The 27,451-nt window shown below is 40.4% G+C and overlaps 1 protein-coding gene across 1 annotated transcript; it reads right to left on the reverse strand.

Moving 5' to 3' along the window:
• Positions 1–12,204: 12,204 nt before the first annotated feature.
• lurap1 (leucine rich adaptor protein 1) lies at positions 12,205–27,451 on the reverse strand. Its single transcript, XM_026147709.1, has 2 exons — positions 26,701–27,451; positions 12,205–15,908 (listed from the first exon to the last, which is right to left on the reverse strand). Exons 1-2 carry the CDS (start codon positions 26,917–26,919, stop codon positions 15,036–15,038), a joined length of 1,092 nt encoding a protein of 363 aa, XP_026003494.1. The 5' UTR covers positions 26,920–27,451; the 3' UTR covers positions 12,205–15,035.

Raw genomic sequence — 27,451 nt, forward strand, 5'->3', positions numbered from 1 at the left:
GGCATTCATTTGTGCACTGATCGTGACAGGCTTTATCCACTGATGTTTGCCCAAGTTGGCTTTGAAGGTCTTAACATCTGGGTTAAAGGTCAAAATGTGACAAGTTCACCAAAAAAATAAGAAGATAACAACTGAAATGAGGCAAATCTGCTGGTTTAGAGCTGTGTGTGTGCTTTGCATTGGATATTATCTCTATAAATAAAGAAAAGTTGGTTTGGTTGCGAGAGACCGCTGCACTGCATGCTGAAAAGATTTGGAGTTTTAGGAATGTCTTTCTTTCCCTTGCTGTAATCTCCAGAGAGAGCTCAATGGTATAAAGTCAGCGTTATCAACATTCGTGAGGATCGACAAGGAAATATCAAACAAATGTGGTAACAATATGTGTAACAACAGGTGAGCAGAGCAGAGCAAACAAGGGAAAGCAGAGTAAGGAAGAAAGCATGTGGACAGAAGCCGTGCTGCCCTCCAAGCTGTTTGCTGCCCTTTGCTATCTCGTCAAACACCTGCGATATTTCAGAGCAAGAATTTTACCAGTGATCTATCCTAGGTACTGTATACAACTTCAAGAGCCTTGATACAATAGGGCAGGTGTTACAGATGAACTAGAGACCAATATTATTTATTCCTCAAGAATTTTATCTTCGCTTTAGAGTTTCCAGAGGTGCCGGATCGCCAATGCATTGCGTACATAAATATTTATTTTGCACATTCTAGTTCAAAGAGAAACTTCTTGTATTTTCCCTCATTTTACACCACATTACTGAAAAGCAGTACTACGTTTACTAAAAAACTGTTGTAATATCTTCTGTGGGTGGGGATGAACATTTTAAAAGTCCCAGAAAATAACATGGTCAAATATGCATGTAATCCCACTTGAGACTGCTATACACTGACCAAACTATAAATGGCCAAAGTTCAGCCACATTGCAAGTCCACTGAGGCCACATGGCTGTCTAGCCTTTCCCCTTCTCACAAACATGCTCCCCATGCCCCCCTTCCAAAACAACCCCTCCCGAGAGTAATTTAAATTCGGTTAAATAGCCCATATTCCTAGTAATTAAAGCTCTGCTGGTTTCAGACCGCACATCTAGATTCCAGGACTTTCGTGATCATAACCTTCCAAAATGTCAAAGTGATGGATATCATCCAGCAGCTCATCCTCATTGTCATTGTGATCCATTATTCTGCTTCTTTGAAAAAGTGGAAAACAACCGTTACCCTACATATTCACAGGGCACGCACAGACATTCAACCAAATTTTCCCCAATCTTTTGCAAAACCTTTTTGTCCACTTGTTTGTAGGTGAAAACGTGAGATGCACATGAGATTTTGAAAGTGACCTGGGGCAGCCTTTTCACCCAGCTTTGTCTGTTATAAGTGGGTCGAATAAACGAAATGCCTCCACATCAGTCAGAATGTGTGTCACAAAGCATGCTTGTCTCTAGCTAACAGGGTGAAAGAGGCTCGGCTGAATGGCCCCCTTTTTTCACTCTGACACTCAATTAAAGCCTAATTGGTTTGGGGTCCATGCAGGCATGTAGCAAGGCAACACCCCAGGCTTCCGTGCACTTGTTCCCTATTTTCTGACTCCCCCCTCCAGAAATATCCCTTTGATCTGTGAGCAAACAGAGTAGGTTGTAGGCCAAGGAGCTGACAGCTTATTTCTCCATGAAGATAGGCAGCAGTCTGAGACAAATTTGAGTGTTTTTACATTTCATTTGAATCCCAAATTAAATGGGCACTGAGAGTAATACCCTAGGATCACTGGTATACACGTGACGATATGTAGTCAAGTGCTAATATGGATCCACAGTATAAGCACAGTTAATTTGTCTTTATATTTTATGTGTGTGTGTGTGTGTGTGTGTGTGTGTGTGTGTGTGTGTGTGTGTGTGTGTGTGTGTGTGTGTGTGTGTGTGTTTTACTATCATGGATTATTGGAAGGTCTCCTAAGATCACTGCTCCTCATAGGCCCACACATTCATGATATAGAAGAAATATCAGTGTGGTTATGACTTGTTTTTACTAGTGTAGTCATGCAACTCCTACATTATACTTTGGTTTTTAAGTCTCACAGGAAAAGTGAAGTAGTTAATTTCACTTCTAATTATATTTCACCATTTAACAGTTCAAGGTGCTTAAAGTATGTAAGGTAAAGACTATAAAATATTTGAGGCACCTGCCATGACTGGTTAAGGGGAAGAAAGTTTGTGGACAAAACACATTAGTAATAATAATAATAATAAACTTTATTTATAAAGCACACTTAAAAACCAAGGGTATGCCAAGGTGCTTAACTAATAGATGATTCAGAGTCACCTAATCCATCCCTAACCATGAACTTGATCAACAAGGAAAATTTCAAGACTAATCTTAAAAAAAACTTTCTCCTGAATCCAAACTATGAGCTGGTTCTATGGAAAGGGTCCCAACTGCACTTCCGTCCCAGTCTACTTTCAGAAACTCTAAGAACTGCATGTAAGCCTGTGGTGTTAAACCTGTGGTTTCAGAGCAAAGTGCTTTGTTTAGATATTATAGTATTATAGTACTATGAGATTTTTAAGACATAATGGGTCCTGATCTTTCAGGACTTTGGATGTGAGACAAAAGATTTAAGACTCAGTTCAACAGGGAGACATCAAAGAGAAGCTAATGTTGGGATAAATAACATCTGTCTCTTTAGGAAAAATTAGTACTAGACTAGCTCAGTGTTAAAGTAGCATATGTCCAAACTAGTTTTTTAGCATCATCCTGAGACAGAGTATTATAAAACTAATACTGACGTGTTATACTTCAGGATTTCTTGAAACTCAAAGTATCTACAAAGTTTTCTGCTAACAAAATGCAGATCTGACACGTTAAACTGTGGAAAGACAATGATTAATAATCGTGTTTCCATTTTCTTTTTTACTAGTAAAGAAAGTAAACACTTTCTTTACATGCCAAGTTGGCATACCGCAGCTTCTTACGCTCAAATGCTTCCTCAATTGCTTCCTCCCACGGTACCGTCAGCTCAATGACATACACAAGTTTTTGGGAGTTAGACCAAAGGTCGCAGAGTAGTTGTTATGATCTCTGTGGGAAAAATTAGCCTCTGATCCAAGTCCACTTGCACCTGCCAATCCCTGGCAACCTTCAGTGGGCCCAGGTTTGTCTTCTTCCCGGACAAATGTTGATGAAAACTGACGTTCCTCTTGGTTCGTCAAAGGTTGAGCGTTAATGGATTTTCTTTTGCGCTGAACTTTCTCGGCTAGACACCTGAGGACCTGGTTGTGTCTCTGTGTGTATCTGCCCTGACTAAGGCTAGTCCTACTACCAACCAAGACATGCTTGAGTGTGGCTGGGACTATACACATGGGGCAGGCTGGGTCCTTTCGAACCACATCTGCAGATTTATTGGGGAAGGTAGCACATCACATATCGCTCGGATGATGAAACTTAGTCTATTAGACTCCATTCCCCAGATTTCACTCGATGAGAGTTTCCTCTTTTCAACACTCTCTCAATTCATCCAGCGACCCTGCTTGGCCAGTGCTACGGCTCTAGCATGTCTGGCTGCTTCCTCCTGTCTTCCCACCTCCTCCACGTTCGGTTACAGATGCCTGTTGCCACAGAGGCGTTACTGCTCCAAGACCAAATCCTCCTCTGCCCTGTTGGACATGACCCATCATGTCACAATGCCGAAGAGCAGATTTGGCCTGTAGCACAGATGTGGCTGAGGTCCACTTCCTCCCCATTGCTAGGGTGGGAGCAGTGACTCTCACTATGGGGTCCCGGAAGTCCGTGAATGACATCTCAAGCCTCACTTTTGCACATTTAAACTCCTCTACCAGGCTAGGGACAGGCAGTTTTATTTCCAATATGTTGATAGTGTTAATTTAGTATTTCCATTAAAAAGGCTTAGGGTTAGGGTTTGATGGAGCTACGTGGACAGGGGGGGACTAAACTATGTAAACCAAAAAACATGCTGTTTAAAAATATACTGTTTGTATTCCTAAAAAAATATGCAATTTTTCCTTTTCGGCAAATGTCCTTAGCTCATATTGTCCTGGGAACCTTTACTCGACCTTACTTCACCTACTTTGAAAATAAAGGCTTAAAGTTTAACAGATATACTTAAGGTCTACTCAAAACTCTGCGTCAAAGGACCTGAACACAATAAGACATATTTGAGATGATCATATCGGATAAGAAATGGATGGTAATTATCAGTTAACATCTCTGAAAATTAAAGCAAAATGTGAAATATGAACCATTCATTTTCTTTTATTTATTTTTGTTTGACATTTTTTCATTACAGAGTATAAACTGACCCCCCCCCCCCCCCCCTCCAGAACAGTCCACTGCTTATTTATTTATCTATCCATAACTTCAAATCATGTTAGCCTGTATGCACATCCATGAAGGGAATATTTTTTATGTAAAACACATTTTAAGCCTGTCTAATGAAAGAAATGTCCAATATTACAGCTCTCTGCCTGTCCGTGTTTCCTACAATCAGATGACCACAAAGTAATATCATATTTACATCCTTTGTCACTGTTCTTGTATCTTTTGATGGAATGACAAAACAACAACAGCAGAAACCTACAGAGTATGCACCCACACACACACACACACACACACACACATACACACACACACACACACACACACACACACACACACACACACACACACACACACACAGGGACGTTAACACAAAACAGATGGCCTCATCCCATGTAACGAGTTACTCCACTGCAAAATCTTTGTGTAGCCATCAGAAGCATGAACCATAGTTCCTGAATAGTTGGCCTCTGGTGACCTTGACCCATTCTGGTTTACGTCACTTTGTGGGAACACCACAGCCTAATTCTGCCTCTTTGTTTTCTTCCCTTGGTGTCTCATAGAGCCCACAGATTTCTGCAGGAAAAACACTCAACAGTAGCAAACAGCTCGTGGGACGTCCTTGCACATTCCAGCATCTGGAAACATCCTAACAAACTGTCACAGGGTCCAAGTAGTAGTTTACAGGAAGACATGAGTGGATATAAAACTAAAAGATCACACATACAGAATGGGAATAACAAGCGAATTACTTTTTTTTTTTTTTTTAAATGAAAGGTATAATGTGTTAACCTGAAGTGAGTGTAGGAGTCAAAAAAGAATAATAACAATAAAATGGGCAAATTTATTTCTGTCTTCATGTAAGAGTAGATAAATTACTTAGAAATCAGTATTTTATTTACTCTAACTTATAAATATATTTTACTTTTTGGGTTTGAAAAGATGAAGCAGTCCTGATCTGTGGTTTCCTCGCGCACCACACTGTGGCTGAGTGGGAAAAAAGGGAAACCTTGTGGGCTTTTTCTTCCTGGTTTTGGAAGATTGAAAGTATTTTGAATGGTTGCTGTCATGAAATCGAGTGGTGCTTGAGGACACTGGTGATGCTGTGTGGCTGGGATCTGTGGCTCATTATAACTATTATCTTTAATTCAGATTATACTCCTCACATAACAGGACTGAACAGTTTTCACTGGATAGAAATGGGAAATCACTGTCTGCTGACAGAAATAATAAAAAAATCATGCACTATCCGTCAGAAAGCATCATAACTTCATTAATTTATTTACTGATATTATTTAAAAAAAATAGTATTATTACTGGAATGAGAGACATATACTAACAGTGTGCAGTTGTCAATCTGTTATTCATGTGTTCTGATTGCAAACATTTTTCCATATAGCATTAAAAGATTTGGGGAAATGTGGATCATGGATTCTCGTTACCCGTTACTACCGTCATATATTTCTGATGAGAAAGAAAGTTAGTTTAGAGACGACATGAGCTGAAAAATAAAACAATTTTACAAAGTTTGTAGAGCATGTTTTATGCTTTTCCTTATTTTATGTTACAAAAGGTAGATACACACTTTAAACATGTCTAATGTCCAGGTGATGACATCATTGTATGTACAAGTAGTCCATGTAAGCAAATCCAAATGCTCTAGCAGAGTCCAGGAATAAAAATATGGAACTTGAAAAAGTAAAAGTTGAAGTAGCAGTAGTCTTAATTTCAGGAGGAGTTATGCACTGTTGAGTTATTTCCTTGCTGAGGGAAGATTCTGTTATGTCCCTCTGTTTCAGTGTTTAAGCTAACAGCCTTGTGGCTCTAGCTTTACTCTAAAATGACTGTGGTAACAACTTTCTCATGTCCAGCAGGATAACAAAGACAATATACTAAGAAGATTCTTTTTTAAGCACGACAATGTAAGCAGGAAGTCCTCCTTATTTCCGGCATCTCACATCATCTATGTGCAGTCTATACACTAGTCACCCACTGTGGAAGAAAACATGCTCAAGTGGAAAAAAACAGAGACCGTGTCAGTGCTCTGAATACAGGTTAACACGATCAGTCGATTGACTGCAAGCTAAAAGTTGCCTCTCTACAGCCTTCTAAGCATCTGTGGGGCTTCTTGTGGTTGTAGGTTGTAAAATTAAAGTCCTTGCTGACACAGACATAAACACCAGCCGCAAACACTGCCTGCTTCAATTAGCAGACATGTGCATTTCCAAACGAAACCACTGTCTCCTGTACAGGGAAAATCAATGGCTGACACTGACACTGGCAGCAGCCCGTAAGAGCTCCACGTCATCAACACAGCTTTGGTTTCTCTGGACGAGAGAGCAATGATTTTATTACTTACCAGGGAAATTTTAATGTGCAAACTCTCAGGCATGCCGTACATTCACTTCTAATTATGTACATGTTTGTCAGAATTAGAGGTTTTAATAGGTGGTTCTGTGGATGTTTTTGTCCCGTTTGTGCATTTTTCTTTTTCATGATGGAATTTTACCACACAGCCCAACAGATTAAACGCGCTATCCTTGTAGATATTAACTTTAAGCACCACAGACGTGCGAGAGTTGGTGTGAGAATTACTGTGTGAGTGGAAGGCTGATATGAGTATATCTGAATTTAATTATTTTATTTTTAAGTATACAGTTTTGAAAAAAGTAAACACATCGGCAAAGATATTAGAATGTCATCACCATGTAAATATTACATTATTAGTACATTATTAGTACATTATTAGTACATTATAGTACGTGGATTGCACCCATTGAGCACTTAAGTGATAGCTGAAACTAATAAGATATTTGTATAACCGATATTGTGCAAAAAAAGTGGACAAACTTGATCGGGAAATTACACACTTAAAAATCGTAGATAAAAGAAGCTTAAAATATTTTAATAAGCTTTAAAGTTCTTAAAGGTTTTAAAAGGATTTTTTGTTGGTCTAGACAAGCTCCACTTTTAACTATCTACTTCTGCGGTTTGGCAGCTGGGTGTCTCAGTGCTCACCAACCCAGTGTGCATCGTCACACCTCGCTAACATCACCTCAGTCTGTTAGCCTAACATTTACATTTACATCAGTTGAGAACACACAACTACCATCATTTTAATCCACTCAGCTAAACATGTTCAGCAAACAGGAGCTCAGAGGTTGCTGTTAGACTACATCCCTGTCCTCTCTGGTGGATCTAAACTAGAAGAATACTTGATTTCTAAATAAACAACTACATACATACATCCCTGTGGATTCATATATGTTGAACTGGCTGATTTATGAAGCTGTTAAAAACTACATACTCGTTTGACACCCCCTAAAATCATAGTAATGGCTTTTGTGCCTTGACCCTTGAGCAGCTGTGATTCCCCCCCTCCCTTTTTTTCAGGATCGTTTTTCACACCTTTTGTAAAAGCTTCCTTTTTATCTGGTGCCATCAAGAGGCCAGCATTCTTTCAACCAATACTTTTAATTTATTTCTTCAAATACTAAAAGTTCTTGATTTTATGCTGTTCACCAGCAGTTGTTGTTGCATGTCTGCACGGACATTGTTAGCACTGCTGTGTCTGTGCAAACCATCTTATTGTCGATACTAGCTTATATTGTTTCCCAGCCTTCCCTTATCCATGATCTAGCCCGGAAAGACTTTCTTAGTAAACATGGTCCATGGGAAAAAATATAGTTAGAGGAGTTTTGATGGGATCTACAAAGTTTACTCTCCCACAGCTGTGAGAGCCGTCATTACTCATGATCATGATTCAGATAAGCAGTTAGAAAAATGAATGAATGGATGTATGAAAATAAATGGGTTTGCCACAAACACAAACTGAATTCTGGTATGGGCTGATGTTTGCACGTATGCACTCTTTATGCTTTCTACCCTTGAACAATATGTTTAGGCCTGTGACATCACAGTCTAATGTAGTAATGAACTTCGCTCTTCAAATGCAGGTATCTTCTGTTGGTATTTAGGTGAAGCTGAAATGTCTAAGATTCTTGTGCGTTACATATCAGTGCATCTACAGAGCTGTGCATATATTAAGTATTGGTGGTTTCATGGATACCAGTATTGTGGTCGATGACATTCTTGAGAATGGAGTCCATGAATGCTTTGAGTGCTAATGGATCTTCGCTGCACTCATTGGTCGGGCTAAATATTGATCAGGAATCCACTATTGAAAGCACTCAGTAGTTTACATTAAGCTGAAATAGCAGCTAATCAGGGAGATTCTGGTGTTGAATTTCCAGTTAGTTTGCTCTCATTGGTGGAATCTGATAAACTGAAAAGTTTTCTCAAATTGATCCCAAATGAGTGTTCAGGGAAAACAGCGTTATATGACTGTGATCTTCAAAATGCTCTAAATAAAATGCAATGATAGCACGAACCAAACATTTAAAATAGCTTTAATTATTAGACACACTCGTATAATTTACATACTTCATGATATATATCGCCCACATCAATGAACATAATCTGTTAATTTTTGAACATTTTGACTTTACAAGGAAAAAAAGACAAACATTTTTTCTAGAAGGCATATTGCATAACAAAATAAAGCTTAACTTTATTGATTCAGCTGAACTGCAGTCAGTCTCTCTGGCCTTTGTCTTTTTATCCTCTAGATTTTGTTTAGCTTAAGTCAGGTTTTGGACCTGGGTCAGCACCCAGCATGCACCCAGTAGGGTTTGATTCAGTTCTCTTGCATTTACTTTGAACATTCTGAGATGTGAACAAATACACAGAAACATGAGACTAAAATATAAAAGAACCTTAAAAGAAGGAAATGCTGTCAGCTATCTAGAGACCCATATCAGTCCCAGGATAAATTGTGCTTGGGTGTTGTGTATGCATAAGAGGAAGGAAGAAAACAGCAAGACTCTGGGAGTGGAAGCTTCCTTTTAGCTGCACGCTGTGCACTCGGCTCACTGTTTATCCGCTGACTCTGCCTCCAGAGAGACACACCAGTTTGCCTTCTCACTTTTCAAAAATGGGTAAAAAATGGCAGAAAAAGGCCTCTTGGGCGAATTTTAGGTGGCTGAAAGAGAGGATAGCTGAGCTTTATACCAAGGGTGAAGCAGGAAATGTCAAAAAAACAGAAATGAGCAATTTCCTCTGCAGCATTCCCCCCAAAATGCAGAATTCGTATCATTTTTAAAGTAATAGAAGAGCAATGAATGGGTGATACTGAATTTTATTTTTGCCTCTTGAGGACACTAAAAGTTCTGTTCTCTGCTTTAAAAAATGGACTTTGGGGCTTTGATGTGGTTATCACTGGGAAGTACAGATCACAATTTTTAGATACAGTGAGAAAGATCTGTGTTTTGCATTTCATGTGTTTAACATACATAGGGGGCTGTCTACAACGATTACATGTGTCACATGTAATCTGTCACTGGTACTCGACAGACTGGATTAAAAATGAGTTCTAAAACAGAATCACTTAAAAAGTATCATATTTTTAAAAGTCTTTTACATTGTTACTAACTACATTTGATACTTTTTTTATGAACTGACCTTACGTATAATGGTCAAATAATTTGGATGTCTGCTGTCTGCATTTATCACAGATTTTATCTCACCTGCTTTCATTTAGACTGTACTGCTATGCTGTTACTGGCACTGCAGTAAACATTGTTTTATGTAGCCACTAGAGCTCAAGCCTGCTTGGCCTCATTGTCATGGCAACCATGTTCGTGTGGGTATCCGCTCGTCTATGTAATCACACTGTTTGTCTTGCACCCAGAATAGCCAGAGGAGGTATTCTGAAGCCAAAAGCACCTGAAGCCAATGCAAACACGTTGCGCACCGGCCATCTGATAAATCTTGGACACAGAGAGAGCAGAAGAGAAGGATTTACGATCTGCCCAGTGATGTTCACCTTCATACCCTATGAAAAATTCTAGAAAGAAAGAGGACATTTCTCTCATTCTAGATTAAAAGTATTTTTCACAAGATTTTCAGAACTTAGTAACACTTCCATTGTTGCTAATGCACACAGCCGTTATCATCTCACTTTAAAAAACAGTCAGATCACAAGCAGTTCCCCCTGGCACCTAAACTGTCAACACTCTCTGCCAAGGAGAGGTTTAAAACATCGTCCATTTTCCAAATGTTCCAACTGTGCCCAGTGAAAACACATTAAACCATTAGAGGACAGAGTATAACTTCAGAAAGACACACTATAGCTTCATATAATGTGTTTTACAGGCTCATTCCCTGAACTAAACGTAGTTTTTTTTCCCCATATGCCTCCGCTAATTTGGAAAAAAAACCACAAACTGGCGGAGCAGACATTTTTTTGGCATGTTGCATAGCTTTACAGCCAGCATATGTTAAAAAGGGAAATGGTTTCAAATGACTTCATGTCTATACTGTGGTCGGAGGATATACCATGGCTGAAGTAACTATCCTGGGATGGAGAGATGCTCTGCTTGGCTTTAGGGATAAAAAAGATGGGATTTTTAACATCTTCACAGTCAGTTCAAGGTTGAGCTTCATCTCACTTTTCCTCCCTAGTCTCGAGGACTAGCCTACAGTCACTGCGTCTGTGGTGCCGGCTGTATGGTGCTGTCTTCGGTGAGAAGGCATTGTGTGCGCATGATGTGTGTTGGCACTGACTGAACATTTCCATGAAACCAGTGTGGTGGTGGAAAGTAGGACGAAAAGAAAAGCAGGAGGAGAGAGGAAACACTTCAGTGGCTAAAACAAATGGAGCTGTTGAGTTTAAGAACATGATTAAATTAGGATGGAGGGAATTGACGCCAAGTCATCACATTCTCTTTTCTAATAGTACACTTGGGAGAATTTTGTATCCAAAATTTGAGCCAGATAGGCTATTTTATCACATATCATTTCATTAATCTAGAATGTCTTTTCTAAATTATGTCAACGAAAATAGAGCTTTTACCAGAAAGCGAACTTGTCCTATCTAGCTAAAGTGACACTGACTGGCAGCAGGTTACGTACAAAAGCTCAGGTCACAACTTGCACGTTTACTCTTTATTATTATCCTATGACAGTTAGTCATGAAATTTTGCCTCCAGCATCTACAGCCAATATTATCCAAGGCCTCAGTAACACAGGCCTACAGACCACTTGCTGACAACCAAGAAAAATGGGTGTTTCATAGTAACATTTATTGCTAAATTGCACTTACGCAGGTCTAGAGCCCGGCTAGCTCCTCGGGTCATCGGAATATAATGTCTATAGCCTGACTGTTTGACAAATGGTTGCTTGATGTTGCTTTTAAATTGATTGCAAAGAGACACATGCTGCTGCATTTAAAACCTTGCGATTACTTTGGTCACATGCAGACCGCCATGGTTACCTCTAATTTGCATGTGAAATGCCAACTTGTCTGCAAACACTTGCTGCTTGCTGAGCAGTACTGAACAGTGCGACACACAAAATACTGTTCACCTCCAAAGTAAAACCAGTCTGTGTCTTCCATACAAACCATGGACAACTGCAGGAGCCTGCTAACTACCAGAGGAATTGCAAGGAGCTGGAGGCTTGAGGCCTGTGCAACTGAGCCTTTATGTAGCTTCCTGTGTGCATTTTTAAACTCCTCCTTACTTGATATTTTTTCCAAAATAAATAAGTCATAGTGTTATGGTCAGTGCAGAAAAATTTTATAGCTAGCAATAGTGAAATGAGAAGCTAACTCTCGTGTATCTGAGCCCCAAACTGCATATGTGGCATGTGAAAATAGAATCTGTGACCATTCAGATACAAAATGGCTGCATGAATAGTCATCTGGTTGTTTCAAAGAAAAATGAAATGTTATGTTGTTATGGAACCAAGATGACTGAAATGTGCAGAAAGTATGAAAAATGCCCATTTGTGTTGGAACCAGTATCAAAGCTCATATTTTATCAACACTCATATTTAATAGTTTCAAACACTTCCAGGCACTGAAAGAAACTGGACAGATTATGTAATATGTTCCCCTCCATTTACCACATGTGTTGCACCATCCCTGCACCATTAACATGAATAACTGCAGACTGGTGAGTGATGTAGTTACATTGTGATGAGTAAGCTGAAAAAATCTGCGATCCTTTGGGATTCATCTATTCTTATTCATACCTGGGAGGTCGGCTGTGTCTTTCTCTCGCACATGCACATAAAAAAAACAGAACAACAATTCCTTCATTAGTAGCACTGTCATCTATTGAAGATCAGACAGTATTATTAAATTTCAGTTGCTGAGAAGAGGCTGCTTATGTAAGCCAGCAGACAGCCTTCAGGAAATATTGCTTTTCTTCACTGATTGTGTTCAGTCTTCCGCGTACTGCTCACAAATCAACCAATAAAGATGTCAGCACAGGGCAAGCAATATCCACCCAGCCAGCATAACACATTTACCAGTCGATACTGAATAGCACACAGACTTTTGGTCTAGCTATTTGTACACGCAAGCAAAGCCCACGGAGAGGCAAAACTAATAAAAGATTATCATCACAACAGTGCAGTCATCTCAGGGAACAAACAGGCATATGTAGTTAAGGTTTACACCAATCAGGCACAACATTTGCTTTAAAGAAAACTAATACAGGTTAGCGTAATTGTCAAAACAGAAGAAAGATTTTCATCCAAAGTCAAGATTTGCCTATAACCAGTCACAACTAGTAACCAGTGCACTGGTAGCTGTACTACAACTCAGTGACTATACAATCGTGCACATGTTTGGTAACGCACTGAAGGGATTAGCTTCACAAAGACACAAATGCTATCACTGGCACTTTTTTTGTTTTTTAATGTGTTAAACTTTTATCTCAGTGCTTTGTCTTCTATTGCAAGTTTGACATATTTTCTAGTGCTGATCAGGAAAGTGTTTGGGGATAAACAGTTGGGGAGAAAATCACATTGTTTCTCTATTTTTTTGTTGAAACAATAAGGCGGTCATTAACCACTGGAAGAGTAGTGATATATTATCAATAAACAAGGATCAATATAGCAATCTTTATTTAGGATTTCAATGAGAGGTTGATTTTACACTATTACTGCTCAACACGTTCTCACTCCCAAAGCGTAACACTAGGTGACAAATCGTCAGTATATTATGCTTTCGGCTGCCCAACACGTCCCTATATTATGAGTTTGGAAAACATGAGAACTGTCTGGAATGACTCTACATATGTATGTTTAATTTGTTTAAATCGCACAATCTGGCGCATAGCTTAGAAACGCGGAAGGTCACCTTTCGCGTTTCCATGGAACGCCTCGGGACGTGACAAATCGTTAGTATATTATGCGTCGGGAGTGACTCTACTACTATCTTATATGCAGTACACTGGGGTTCATAAAAGCTGTTGTTTGTGGAGTGCGGTAGTCATTCCCAACCTCAGGGTCAGGCCCCTTCAAATGGGCCCTGAGGTAAATTTGAAGAGCTCAGAAGAAACAAAAGAGTTAAATACACAAAACATTTGGTTATTTCTCATCACACATTTGCTTTTGATTTGTGAAATACACACAATATGGGCAAAAGTACCGGCCCACCCACACATTACACCAACAGGAGCTGCTCAGCCATTGAAATGATGCCATGAAGCTCCTGGCACACAGATGTTGTGCTGATGTTAATATCACAGGAGGTTTGAAAGTCTGCAACTGCTGAGTCAGATGAGCATTGGTGACTTTTATACCAGGTGCACTTTTAGCAGTTGGTAACTTTATGTGGTCTACCACTTTGAGGCTGTGTTGCTGTGGTTCCCAAACACTTTCGTGTTACAACCTGACGTATTGCAACAGTGGTACAGCGGTATCCTGTTACAGTACCATGCTTGAATTCCTTAGAACAACTCACTCTTTCACAAATGTTTGTAAAGGAAGACTGCATGGTTAGGTGCTTGATGTTATAGAGTTAGAACAATGAAACTAAAAACACCTGAAGGATTAAGGGACTCTGTGGCCCGATACGTTTGTCTATATATATTGCATTAAATCTTCTGCTCTAATACCTCTACAAACTAGTCCAGGAGTACATTTTTTATCGTCTGGCACAGCTACATTTACCTTATTACCCAGAAACTATCACCATAACTGAATAATTTTTCATTTGAAGAGGATAAAAGATAAAAAGTTGGGAATTACTTTCATACAGAATCCACAAAATGTTAAATTGATTATACAAAGTAACTAATAATAACTAGTTTTTGTAAAGGTTCAGAATTAATATATTGGTGGCAATATTGTTCCTAGATTATTTTTTAAAAAGTCAAAGTCAAGGCAAAGTTTCAATTTTGACTTGCCGATAAAGTATGTGTCAAACTATCTGAAGTCATGTTTCAGCTCTCTGGCAGATCGTCTCACTGTGCTTTATTTTTCAGGAAAACAAAATAACGTAAAAGAAAAGAAACTGAAATAATATCAGGGATTGTTAAAAAGACCCTGAGGAAAATCTGTGACACAGGATTTTAAAGTTGATTTTGTGAGGCACCCCTGTTTGGCTATATATGGTCCAAAATCCCTTAATACTGACATCAATGTTTTATAGGAAGTTAGTGCAGTTACAGGAAGGAACAAAAGAAGAAACAGGTAATTGTCTCTCATACCCAGTGTCTTTCACCGGGGAAAGCCCCATTATGTGCCTTTCACAACATCAGTGCACTCTTCTTTTAATCTTCAGTGATCTGGGTTTTGATGTTGCAGAAGGAGTGTTCAATAGTGGCTTTAGTCCCTCTCTGTGATTATTCTTCTTACAAAAACGTCACATCTTCTTGCGACTGCACCCAGTGCCAGTGGGCGTCGTACTCCAGATGCATTTTGCCATTCATTTTGCACGTGTCCAAGTCAATCTTTCCATTTTTGTAAGGTTTAACTTTGGGGCTCTGGCTGGTTGCCAGTTTCTCACTGAGACAGGTGCGGATCGGGCTGCCTCTTTGTGTGGTTGATTTCTCCAGGACACCATTAGCTTTAAGGCCTTGCGTTGGAGTACTGACCTTAAACATGGGGCTTCCCTTATCTGTCTCTGCAGTCTTGGTCCAGATAGGAGCACCTTGCTTGAGGCCCTCAGACTTGGCTTGTGGACAGCTGCCAGGAGCTGCTGGCTTCCCACTTTCAGTTCCTCCAGTTCCCTTCCCAATGGCAACATTCCCAGGTCCACCTTTCACTTCTGGAATAATTCCAACCCCAGTACCATTCTCACTTCCCACAGCACTAGACCCGGACTTCAGGCCTAACACGGGCCCTGACACCGCTGCAGTGGCTGTGGCCACGGAGCCTCCCACCATGCGGCCCCCAGCAGTAGCCTCTGAAACTAGAGGTGTGGTGGAGCAGATGACGGATTCGGAGCTGGAAGGGCAGTACTCATCCATGTCGTCTGCCAGCGTGTCCAGGTAGCTGCCAATGGAGATGTTGTCTAGCTTGTCATTGGGGTCCTGCAAGCTGCTCCAGGAGCCTCTCCAAGAGGTGTCGGGTCCCTCCCCCAGGCTGTACTGGCTGCTGGTGAGGCTGCTGCAGCGGCTGGTCAGTGTGCTGCGCTCCTCAAACAGCCATTTCACTGCTTCGATGCCCTCGTGCACCGCCAGCAGCTGTTGCAGGATCTTAACGTCCACCGAGCGCAAGTGAGCCTGCGGACACAATAAAGGAGATATTCTAAATTTACAATAATGATGCATGCTTACTTTCACAGTGGTCATGTTTTGATAGTGTGCAATGTGCAACAAAAGAGAAATCTAAACAGATGTTGAACCTAGGAGACCGCACATATTTATGTAAAGCTGTCAGCTTTGGCTCTAGGGACAAGTGCAAACACCGTTATAATGCTATTAAACTATTCCAGATTACCCTAATTGGAAGAAACTAATAACAGAAACTGCCTGGAGTCCACAATACTAAAAATGGGAAACAAACAAAGTAAAGGTGGAGGGGAAACAAGGTTACAGATGGATATTACAAGGGAATGTGACTGAAGCTGAGTTTGTAGGAGAAGCTAGTGAGAGATGGAAATTTGATACAGTGGAAAGTAAGACGCATTAGTAAAGAAAGTCGAGAAAAAGACTTTTTTTCCTTTTCAGCTGACTTTTAAATGCTGTAAATGGTGCAAAGGATTCAAAAGTTAATCTACAACTTCTGTCATAAATAAATAAAGCAATAATTGCTTCAGCGGGCCTCTAGCAGCCATGGGTATCTTCAAATACAATATGTGTGTGGGAGGATAAGAAAGCTAAATGGTGACTTAGAAGGAGAAAGATGGCTGCAGTCATGGAAAATTCTTCCCTAGAATACATTTGCAGAAGTTCTCAAAGCAAAGTGCAGAGCCCAGAGGTGATATATGGCAACAACATTCAAAGCTCTGACCACTGAGATCACCTCGGCTTTGAGCCTTTGATTTCAAAGTATTCTTCAGTTTCCTCCTTATGTATCACTTTCTGCTGGTCTATTACTGTGCCCCGGGAGGCTGGCTGTATCCCTTTTTGGGAATCATTAAAATTTGTGGTAATTTATACATATTTGTGTATTTCATCTCAGATAATTTTGGGTCAGACAGACAAAATATACAATTATAGTTTTACAGTCTTTTTATATTTTATTTTACTACATCGCACTGTGAAAAGTGAAAGTCCTGCAAGTGTAACATTATGTATATTCCAGCGCTAACACAGCATTGGGATAATAAAGTGTTGAGTAAGTTTAACACCCCAAAAAACTCCGAGCAGAGGCCTCAGGCCACTAAGATCTTTCTGACCTTTTGGAGTTTAAGTGTAACAGTTTAACTGATCCTTATAAATCAATAAATCAGTCTGATGGAATGAATTGATTGATCCAACCTACTAAGTTACTCATGTTTATCAGTTCTGATGAAAACACTGGCAGAAGAATTAAGAAAGCTGCTCTATGGGGTGTTTAAAAGCCTGACGTTCTTCCATCCAGATGGAAAATGGTGCACGTGAGCATGAATTAATATGTCTCATACTTCGTTTCTATGCATAGGTAGTGGCTGACCTTTGGATAAGCCATTCACTGTTTAAGACCACACCACAGGCTGCTTGGTATAAAAAAAGGAAAGAAAGAAAAAGCTATGGCAAATTCAATCCACTGATGTTGAGTGGTTTTCCTCCATCTTCCTCAGTATCAAACCAGCAGGAAGCTGATCGACATCAGTGGTTTCTAAACTGGGTATTAAGAAAAGATCATTTCTGCCCCGTTTTTTCCTCTAAGACTGCTGAATACTTTGACCTCTTGAATCTTTCTAAAAGTGTGGTTTGACTCAGCTGCAGGAGGGAGAGGTAGGGCAGGATGGTTCAGGGAGCAGAGTCAGGGTGGGTTGATTGGCACAGCTGTCACATACTGGCTCATCAGTCTCTCCTTCTTATGCCGTAACATGCTCGAACCTTGGGCTGCACCACAGGCCAACCACAGAGTCCGGCTCTGTGCATCATGATTAAAAAAACGTAACCAACAATTGTCAAACTCATCAATGGGAAGCAGCAGTTTTAATCACTGCATGCTCAAAGTTGGTTGGTGCCCATCACCTAAAGAATACTAACTTTCTCTTTGAGCTTACCACATTTGCTCAAAAACCTTTTACTTAGTCTGTGCCGTGAAAGATTGAAATGGCTCACGTGACTTGTAGAACATAACCACAGCATGACTAAACCATAACCAGACCTTATCCAGAGTGTAATTTTAACTGTGGAGAAAACACACAAGATTGAACTTATGGGAACCAGCTTTTTTGTTGATTATCACAAGTAAACACAGGCAACACACTTCAGAAGAAAAAAAATGTGGATATGAGATGAAATAGAAGGGTTTCATTTTACTTTCTTTACTGGAGGAGAATTGAGCTGTGTGGTCAATGTTCTGGTAAATGCTGAAGCCAAAGTCAGTGGTTATGCTAAATTACACAGGCAGACACAGCTCTAATACACACACACACACACACACATATATATATATATATATGTATATACAGCTTTTTGTTCATGAATATGTGGGTATGAACCCACCGGCATCCTGGCACACACAAGTTTTGGGGTGGGGCTCAAGGCTTGAGGTTTTTGGCTGGCAGAGACCGAGTGCTTAATGAGGGTGGCAATAAAAGTAGCTCCGTGCCTGTCAGCGCTGAGGTGGCACAATGCTAACAAAGCTATGAGCTCCACCAGTCTATGAACACTTTGCTGCAGAACTACACTGACTTTAACTGTTGCTGTCGCAACAGGTCATTTTTTTTTCTGCGATATTAATTTGGGTAACTTGGGTGGTTGGTTAGAGATGATATTTTTATACTGTGTATTAACCAAATTCACCAATGCATGAAATTAAAACAAGTTATACACCAGAGATGCATTTGAGTATGTAATTTTACACAAGCAGAGGGACCATCTGTGAGTGGCCTTGCTGCCACACCTTAGCTTTTTGGGGGGATAATAATTCTTCTGTAAGGCTACTGCCTCTGAAATACAACTAGATATATGGCATTTGCTCTTAACACAATATCTCAGAAAGTGTTAGTGGAAAATCTTCAATAAAAATGTAAAAGAAATCATCTTTGTCATCTCAACTCTGCATGCCTTCTTTACTGAGGTCACAAAATAGATTAGTTGCCTACAAATCAACATATTAAAATATGCAAAGTTTTTTCGTAATGAAATTTAAACAATGACAGCCACGTGTTCCAGCTTTTTGCTAAAAGTGAAATCCATCATGTTTGTGTCAGCTGTTTCCTGCTTTGTTTGCTCTGCTGCTCTTCAAGTGGGACTTGTTTCAATCCCCACTATATTCATTACTTTGAGACTGATTTGAAGCATTTAATTACACAACAAAGTCAAGCGTGCACATCAAAGAAAGGATGAAAAAGGTCGAAGTGGGGCCAACAAAGTTTAATGTGAATGGGACTAAGCAGCCTTAAGGATTTAATATCATTAATCATGTTTTTTGCATTTCCTGAAACATCGGTACATCGCCAAACACACTCCTGCTTCCTTACTCAGCATGAAGCCACGCACCAGCTGGCAGACCCACAGGTTTCTGGAAAGCTAATTTTCCTGCCTTTTATATTATCAAATAAGACAAGTACCTGCACTCTGCAAACAAGTCAAACTCGTTGTTTCATATTAAAAGATTTCTGGTGCAGAAGAAAGACTTCATTTGTTTTGGATCCCTGCTAAAATCTTTGTAATATTTATCCGCCTCAGGAAATATTTATTACTGTGTAATGAAAGCACAAAAAGTACTGCTTCATAAAGTGTCAAAATATACGTCATAATAACATCATTAGGTATCTTTATCTTTAGCTCTCCACATTAACAGTGAAATAAATAACTTGAAGACGTGTTTCTGGTATCTGATCAGTTAATTAACAAAAAAAAACAAAAAACACAACACAGACAAACCAACAGTGTAAATGAGTACTTGTGGTCTTAAAATGTGCAAATACTGTAGCTGGAGCACACGGTGCCCACAGTGGGACGTGAGGAAAATCTTTTAGCTCTAAGAATATCAACAGAAGAAGACGACTGATGGCAACACTTGAGTGATCTCATCTGAGGGAATTTAATTGTTGAAGGGTTTCCTTCTCTAACGTTGCTTTGATCCCTTTCAGAGTCAACAGAACAAATGGAGAACCGCAATGTGCCCCGAAATGCGTTCTGAACCTTACAACGAGAACACGTTATAATTGTTGGACAATTTACTACTCTAGATATTCACCTTTCTGACTTTTTTTTTCCTTCAGTACTTTTATGGACACCATTTTCTGTCAAGCTGTGGGGATGAGAGTGTTGAGCACGCGTAGTGATTAATACGCAGAGACCCTTGCAGAGACCCTCTAGTCTCCTCTAGTCTTCTTCCTGTTCTCTTTCAGACATGATGATTGAGTTGGCATTTCATGTTATGTTGATTTTGTTTGTGCACATATGTATGTGTGTGAATAAATGAATGTATATGTGTATTTATTTGTTTTTTTGCTTTACATGTCCGAAATTAAAGTTTATCATCATCATCATCCTGTAGATTGTGATAGGGTATGATCCATGACGCACACTGTCCCATGTGGCTTCCTATCATCTCACAGCAACCTAACAGATTGCTGAATTACTGCCAGCTGGAATACCAGCAACATAAACACAGTCACTGCTCTCTCTCTCTCTTTCGTATCCCCTGGTGCCCGTGTCTGCTGTTTCACCTTCCCAATCTAACTCGGGCCCTCAGACATACTGCGTCCTTGCAGAGACCCTCTAGTCTCCATTAGGCAGCAGAAGGTCAGCCCTGGCCCTCCGTAACTCGCCAGCTGCTCCATCTGTCTGCATTCATGTCTGAATGCCATTCTTACTGTTCCTTTTCTTCTTTCTTACTACAGGACAGAATGCTGAATGGCAACATGCGAGATTTCACCGTAAGCACAAGTAAAGCCAAGTGAAGATCACTGTCTTATGAAATAGCAACGCAAACTACAAAGAAATGCTGAATTTTGGCCCTCATGGAGCATAATATGCAAGTCAGTGGATACAAAGAGGAGCAGAGGCTCATTCTTCAAAGCTGATGTAGCCCCTTCTCTGTTTGTCCATCTACTTCCTGCAAACATTACTGTCTAAACCTGCTGTCACATAAGAAGAAATGAAGCCTGGACAGAAGACCTACCAGGCTCTCTGATATTATGGTTACAAGCAACAAAATGAGATGGAGAGAAAACAGGAAACAAAATTGTGGTGGAGGAATAAAAGAGCTGCAGGTCACTCAGGAATAATTGAATTTAACAAAACCCTGTACTGACTGTGACATCAGTGACAGCATAGCCAGTAGCCAGTTAGAGAAAGAAGCCTGAGATTAAACAGACTGGATTTTGATTCCCTACAGCTCAGCTCTGCACGGAGAGCTGACTTTGCACTGACATTCATCTGCCCAGAGGTGGAAGACAGAGAGAGGCTGACATGGGAAAGCTAAAGTGAATAAAAAAGGAGGAGTTAGCAAAAAGTAAGGACATACCTCGAGCAACAGCATAACATTTGCCCTTTGGTAGCTTAAAATACAGATGCTGATCATTAATAAAATGCACAAAGCAGCTTATATATAAAAGGCCCTTCAGTGTGTGTGTCTCTGTGTGTGTGTGTGTAAGGCTTAGTGCCAGTCTTCTCTGGCTTTAAAGGAGTGTCTCTATCCAGTAAATCTGTTTAGATCAGTGAAGTGGAGAGTGGAGATTGCTGGAGACGAATGCGAAAGACAGATGCTTTCAAACTGCTCCCGCAGAGATGAACAGCAGCACTAAAATCATTCACAGCAACATTTATCTGCCTTCAGCTCTTTCCCCACCAAATCAAGTCATGAGCCGAGCCGGCGACAAACGTGTTCTGAAGTCACCCGTTACTGCAAACACATGAACACATTTGTCTGGAAGCAGTTACATAACACATTACTCTGCTAGAGTCGGTAATCACACTACAGCTACAGTATAATAAATCATTTAGAGCAGCTGCATCGAATATCTGATGAATTCTTTGTTCGTTTTTTTGTAGTATTACAGTTTTCTTGAACAAATATAGTAACTGCCAACTCAGGTTCACTTGTGTGATGACTTGCATTATTTTCAGATTTCTTAATTGTTAAACTGTATTGTTTTTAGGTTTTGAACTAGCTGGGTATCATTTGGGCAAAGAAACGTGTCCGTATCTTTCGCTTTCCTGAATAATGATCCTACGTCACTGTTTGGTGACTCTAAGCTGGCTGTCTTAAAAGTCTCTGATGATCCATGTCTATCATCTAAGTAACAGGAAATAGGATGTTAATGACCATAACAATTTTAAAGGCTAATTTTAAAGATCTGTAGTTTCGTTTTGATTTATATTTTGTACTTTAGGCCAATCGAATCAGTGTGTTTTTCTGGACTTGAGAGTTATGCAACATGTTTGTTTAAATCAAAGACGTACTGTATTAGAAATGTAACATGACCTCTTGTTTTTCCTGCTATTTAACAAGAGTAACACTTCAATATTAGTGGTAACGTACACACACACACACACACACACACACACACACACACACACACACACACACACACACACACACACACACACACAAATATGCACAGTGTTGATCTTACACAGGCAGATGCTGCAGCCCACCAATGCCACACAGTGTGGTTATGGATACAAAGTAACAGATGAATGAGGAACAGAAGGGTCCACACAAACACACACTTTCAGAGTGGAAAAAGAAGCAGTTTATAGCCGACTCATTAACATCCCGCCTGTTCGTTTGAGCTTATCAGCATGGCAGAAAATGTTGGGGAAGAAAACAACATGGTGACTTTGCTAGGCTGTGTGCACGACTGTGTGCACGAGAGAGCTCTTCCATTTAGTATCTCCCTGCAGCCTCTGAGCACACACATTAGTACTGCACATCTTACTAAGCAGATTTCAGATGATGCTCCCATCTCTTCTTCTGCACTCTCATTACACAGCACCACTCACACAGATGAAATAACCATGCACACTTGCATGCGCACACACGCACGCGGGCACACACACTCACATACTGGAGCAGCCCGGACTGTACTGAAAGTTTCACTCCCTTAGAGTTAGAAAACGGTTCTTCATCACTATCACTTCTCTCTCTGTCCTCCCGCTTCTGCAAAAAAACTTGATAAATGACTAAAACTACTAACAGTCCAGCCTGCTTCTATAGTCTTAACAGATTTCCAGCAAGTCTGGATGCCTTGTGAATACAAATGTGGGCTAAATATGCAATTAGGTTAGGTACTATACAACCTACAACAGCAGCTGAGCTTTCTTCTGTACACACTAACCCACTAACACTCATTTATTCATTTATATTCTGATTTATATCTAAATATTGCCATGTTTACAATACATATATGTATTATGAGAAGAAAAAAAACACCTTAAAACTCAGACTTTTTGCTTTTTAGAGCTAACACATCCATTACTACGGGGTGGCTGTAGCTCAGGTGGCAGTCCTTAGGGACTGAGTAAAGCGCTATACAAATGCAGGCCATTTACCATTTACCATTACAATGCGCCTTTCTGGTCACAAAATTACAGACAGGCAAGCTGCAACTACAGAACCCATGTGATGTTCACACTAAACCTCCCGCGTATGCGTATTTCCGTTGACATTGTGGTCAACATGTCCAGAGATCAGATATGACTCAGATGTAGGACTACATATGCACTTGGCCCAGATGTGATGTGAAAAAGGGTTTTTTAAGACTTCTGTGGGAAAAAGAGGAAAAAACAATCTGAGTCATTCACACACACCACTTCTGAAAAAATAAAAAAAGGTTTTGTGATCCATCTTCCAATGGATTCACACGAGCCTACATCAGTTAGTTCTCAGACCACACCCGTCACCAAAAGCCCTGAACTGATACAACAACCTAAGAGCGAGCGTTTTATTACTCACCAGCTATTTAAGCTAACCTAAGATATACACACACACAGGCTCAAGGAATACGAGCCTAATTCAAACTCAAAGACATGTGGCAGAAAATACTAAACAAATGTGACGATGACAGCCGACACGCTCTTGTGTCACAACCACAGATGGGGAGACGGGGTGCATGCCTGCATCTGCCGCAGGAATGTATGACATACATGAACATGGTTGGGGGGGGGGGCAACTGTAGAGTGGTGCATTATTGCTACAGACCTCCACTGTTTGACGCGAGGTGGGGTTGATGTAAACAAGAAAACAGAGAAGTACTTGTTGAACGGAAGCTCTGCTGTAGAAGAAATAATCAGTTCTGAAGAAACACAGAGTGGCCTGCTGTGGATAAACGAGGGATGGAATCATTTAATAAGAGAAACTGAAAAACAGTCTTGTTCAGAGGTATGATATGAGTATGTATCACACCAAAATTAAGCCCAGTGGACTGAAGATAGAAATGTATGCAATATGTTAAAAATTACTTTCTATAAATGGTGCAAGCGCAGCTAGACAATAGGAAGAGAGCGCCTTCACCACGGTCCTGTGTGCATTTTTACCTCCACTTATTTCCAAACAAAGTGCAGCTGCTGGCAGAGCGAAGAGCAGCTTGAATTATTGAATGAGTGGATACAAGGGGCCTTCACATTTTATTACTCAAGTCCAGTCAAAGTAAAATTACATCTGTTGCATTTAGTCACAAATTCATCATTAATCATTCATCTTAATAATCGAATGTAGACTCCTGATTTTCTTCTTATACTACTTAGTATTATACTACTTAATAATAAGAGCAATGTTCATATTAAAATTTAGTTTGCACACATGTTAGGGGAGGCTGTAGCTCAGGAGGTAGAGCGGGTCACCTACTGATCGGCAGCTTGGTGGTTCGATCCCTGGCTCCTCCAGTCTGCATGTCAAGTATCCTTGGGCAAAATGCTAACCCCAAGTTGCTCTCCAATGCATCCATCGGAGTGTGAATGTAGTTAGAAAAAGCATTAAGCTTAAAGAAAGTGAATGTGTTGTATAGAGTGCTTTGAGTATAAAAGTGTGATATCAGTCCACAAATTCCAAATTATTTTTGTCATAATCGTACAGCGACAGCAAAGTCAATGTCACATCTTTAATTTTACCTCCTATGGCGATCCTAAGTGAAAACATTACCAAAGAATACAAGAAATGTACAGAAAGACACAGCAAGTGTTGCATTGGGTGTAAACGTAGAATTTAATTATGCTGGATTCAAAATACATTAATACTTCACTGACCTAACTGGCTAATTTTGACATGTTGATAACATAGTAATTACGTTATCTAAGACATTAAAGAGAGATTGATGCTAACATTTAGCTTTCCAAAAGCTGAAACATCCATTGGCAAGTATAATTCTTAAAGCAGGCGTATGTAACGTTTGCTACTCAGTGATAACAGCAGCCCCTGTAGCTTCAACTGGTAATAAAAGGCCTCTGGACTTTGGAGTCTTTTAAGCTCCAGTACTGAATTGTAGTGAAACAAATCATAGCAGCTGCTCGCGCAACGAACAATTCAATTCAGTTTCATTTATATAGTGCCAAATCAAAATACAAGTAACTTCAAGGCACTTTATATTGTGAGGTAAAGACCCCACAATAATTCTCAGAAAACCCCAACAATATGAAAGCAGTTGGAGACTGGAGACAGTGGGAAGGAAAAACTCCCCTTTAAAAGGAAGAAACATCCAGCAGACCAGGCTCACGGAGGGGCACCCATGTGCCGTGAAACACAAAATCGTCATCTTGATATGGAATAGAATTTGTTGGTTTACTCTTCATCCACCTAACTTTAGGAACATTTTAGCCACAAACAGCCATAAGAGAAAAGTTGGCATCTATTGCAAGTTATTAGAATAAAGTAATCCTGCTCTTGCTTTGTGTCTAACCAGCAGCTAAACCACTTGATTTTGTGTCATGTAGGCATAATCTGCCGAGCTCTGCCCTCAGTGTCTCCTTAGAAATGTACTTTCCTGGAAAACTGTATACATTCTCCCAAGTTACATACAGACTGACACTTTTGAGGGAAGGAGTGGGAACAAATGAGATGCTACTGGTGCTGTTACGAGTCAGCGAACTCATAAATCATGCTGAGGCTGGTATTATTCCCAACATTAAGGTAAAACACTTACTTATTATAGCTTTAAATGTGTGAGCCCACACAATAATTAAGGAATATCCAAAAAGCTGAGGTTAGTGAGCTTACCGGAGGCCTAACAATTAGCAGGGGCCCTAAAAGCATCCTTAAATCTCACTGTCCTAAAGTATCATTCATCACCAGAGGCACGGGATAAGAAAATTATTTGGCATTTAGCGCTTTCTGAAATACAGATTATATGGTCATTTTAAAGAATGCTGACATTTTGCAGTGAGTCCCACTGTGGGCTCTGAGCGCACAGTGGGAGCAGGAAGGACGACTTGGAGTATAAAACACAGTCATTTATTTTTTCTCAGCTGTCAAGTGGAGCGTTACACTACAGTTTATTGTGTTAGGCTAGTGATCATGTGAACATGACGTGGTTTAGGTTCATCTGGTCAAAATTATACTGTTATACTACTTTATGGATTGTTACTTATACATTCAGTTATTTTAATATAAAGAGTTGAACAGAAAACAAGAACTTAATAAAGAGAAGTAAGGAAATTTTAAAAATGGCATGCTGTATAGTCAGATAACATGTTAAGTACCTCTGTCTCTGGGCTCTCAGGAGTTGTGCAGGCTTCTGTACCTGCACATAATTTCAGATACACCCCAGCAATGACAACCCGATCTGCTGATAAATGTTCAAGTACTCGAAACAAGGCTGTCTGCCGGAGCCGAGCCGGGCTCAGCATTCATCGTCATAATGACAGCTCTGTACCTGGCTGACTTTCGTGAATGACACATCCTGGAAAACAAGAGTCTGCCACGCATCCTGCGGGCACATATATGAGAACTGTGGATTCTTACCATCTCCATCTTCAGTTTTCTTATCTTTTCATCCAAACTCTTCATCCCGGGCTCTTTACCGGTGTCGTGCGCGAGGGCCAGCTTGGCGTCTGCCCGGAGAGAGGACGACTCTTCCCGCATCCACCTGAGCAAACCCTCGGGGGTCTTCCGGCCGATTTTCGCCTCTATGTCTTTGAGGTCTGGGATGCTCTCGCTGACAGTACCTTCGTCCATCGCCATGAGTGTTTTTACACCGATAAGATCCGCAGGACAAAGATTACGTCCTTCGGGTTCCTCGGAGATTGTTCCCTGTCAAGCTGCGAGAGTCACTTCCTATAGGCTTGTATGGCATCCTATGCGACTGCTGCTGAGTTGGACTGCGCCAGGCAAGGAAAACTGTTTGACAGTATCAACACAGCAGTGTGAGCTTATTCCAGCAGTATGATACAGAGAGAAATCCTCGATATGTGGGTTATTTTAACTCAGTCATCATGTTGTGTTAAATTGATGAAGCCTCTGTATCTAAACTGCTGATGGTCATCAAGTGATAGCGGAGGGGGGAAATCCAATTTGTTGCTTTCCCCTCCTTGATTGGTTCCTTTACAGCTGTAAATGCAGTCTGATCTCCGGAGTCCCGAGTCCTGAGCTGCAGCTCGGTGAGGCTGGTGTTTGGGATCTGTACGCTGAGCCACACTGCGCAGATTCCACCTGCATGATGACAGCGATCAGGAACCGCAGAGTGGGAGAGGAGACCCGATAGCGTCAAGTCACC

This window comes from Astatotilapia calliptera, chromosome 17, assembly GCF_900246225.1.
Source record: "Astatotilapia calliptera chromosome 17, fAstCal1.2, whole genome shotgun sequence".
NCBI lineage: Eukaryota > Metazoa > Chordata > Actinopteri > Cichliformes > Cichlidae > Astatotilapia > Astatotilapia calliptera.

Bases quoted from the DNA above. Each gene is read 5' to 3' on its own strand.
- lurap1 (XM_026147709.1), bottom strand. From the start codon at position 26,919: ATGGCGATGGACGAAGGTACTGTCAGCGAGAGCATCCCAGACCTCAAA. The intron at 15,909-26,700 runs GTAAGAATCCAC...TTGTGTCCGCAG, and splicing joins GAAAACTGAAGATGGAGATG to GCTCACTTGCGCTCGGTGGA.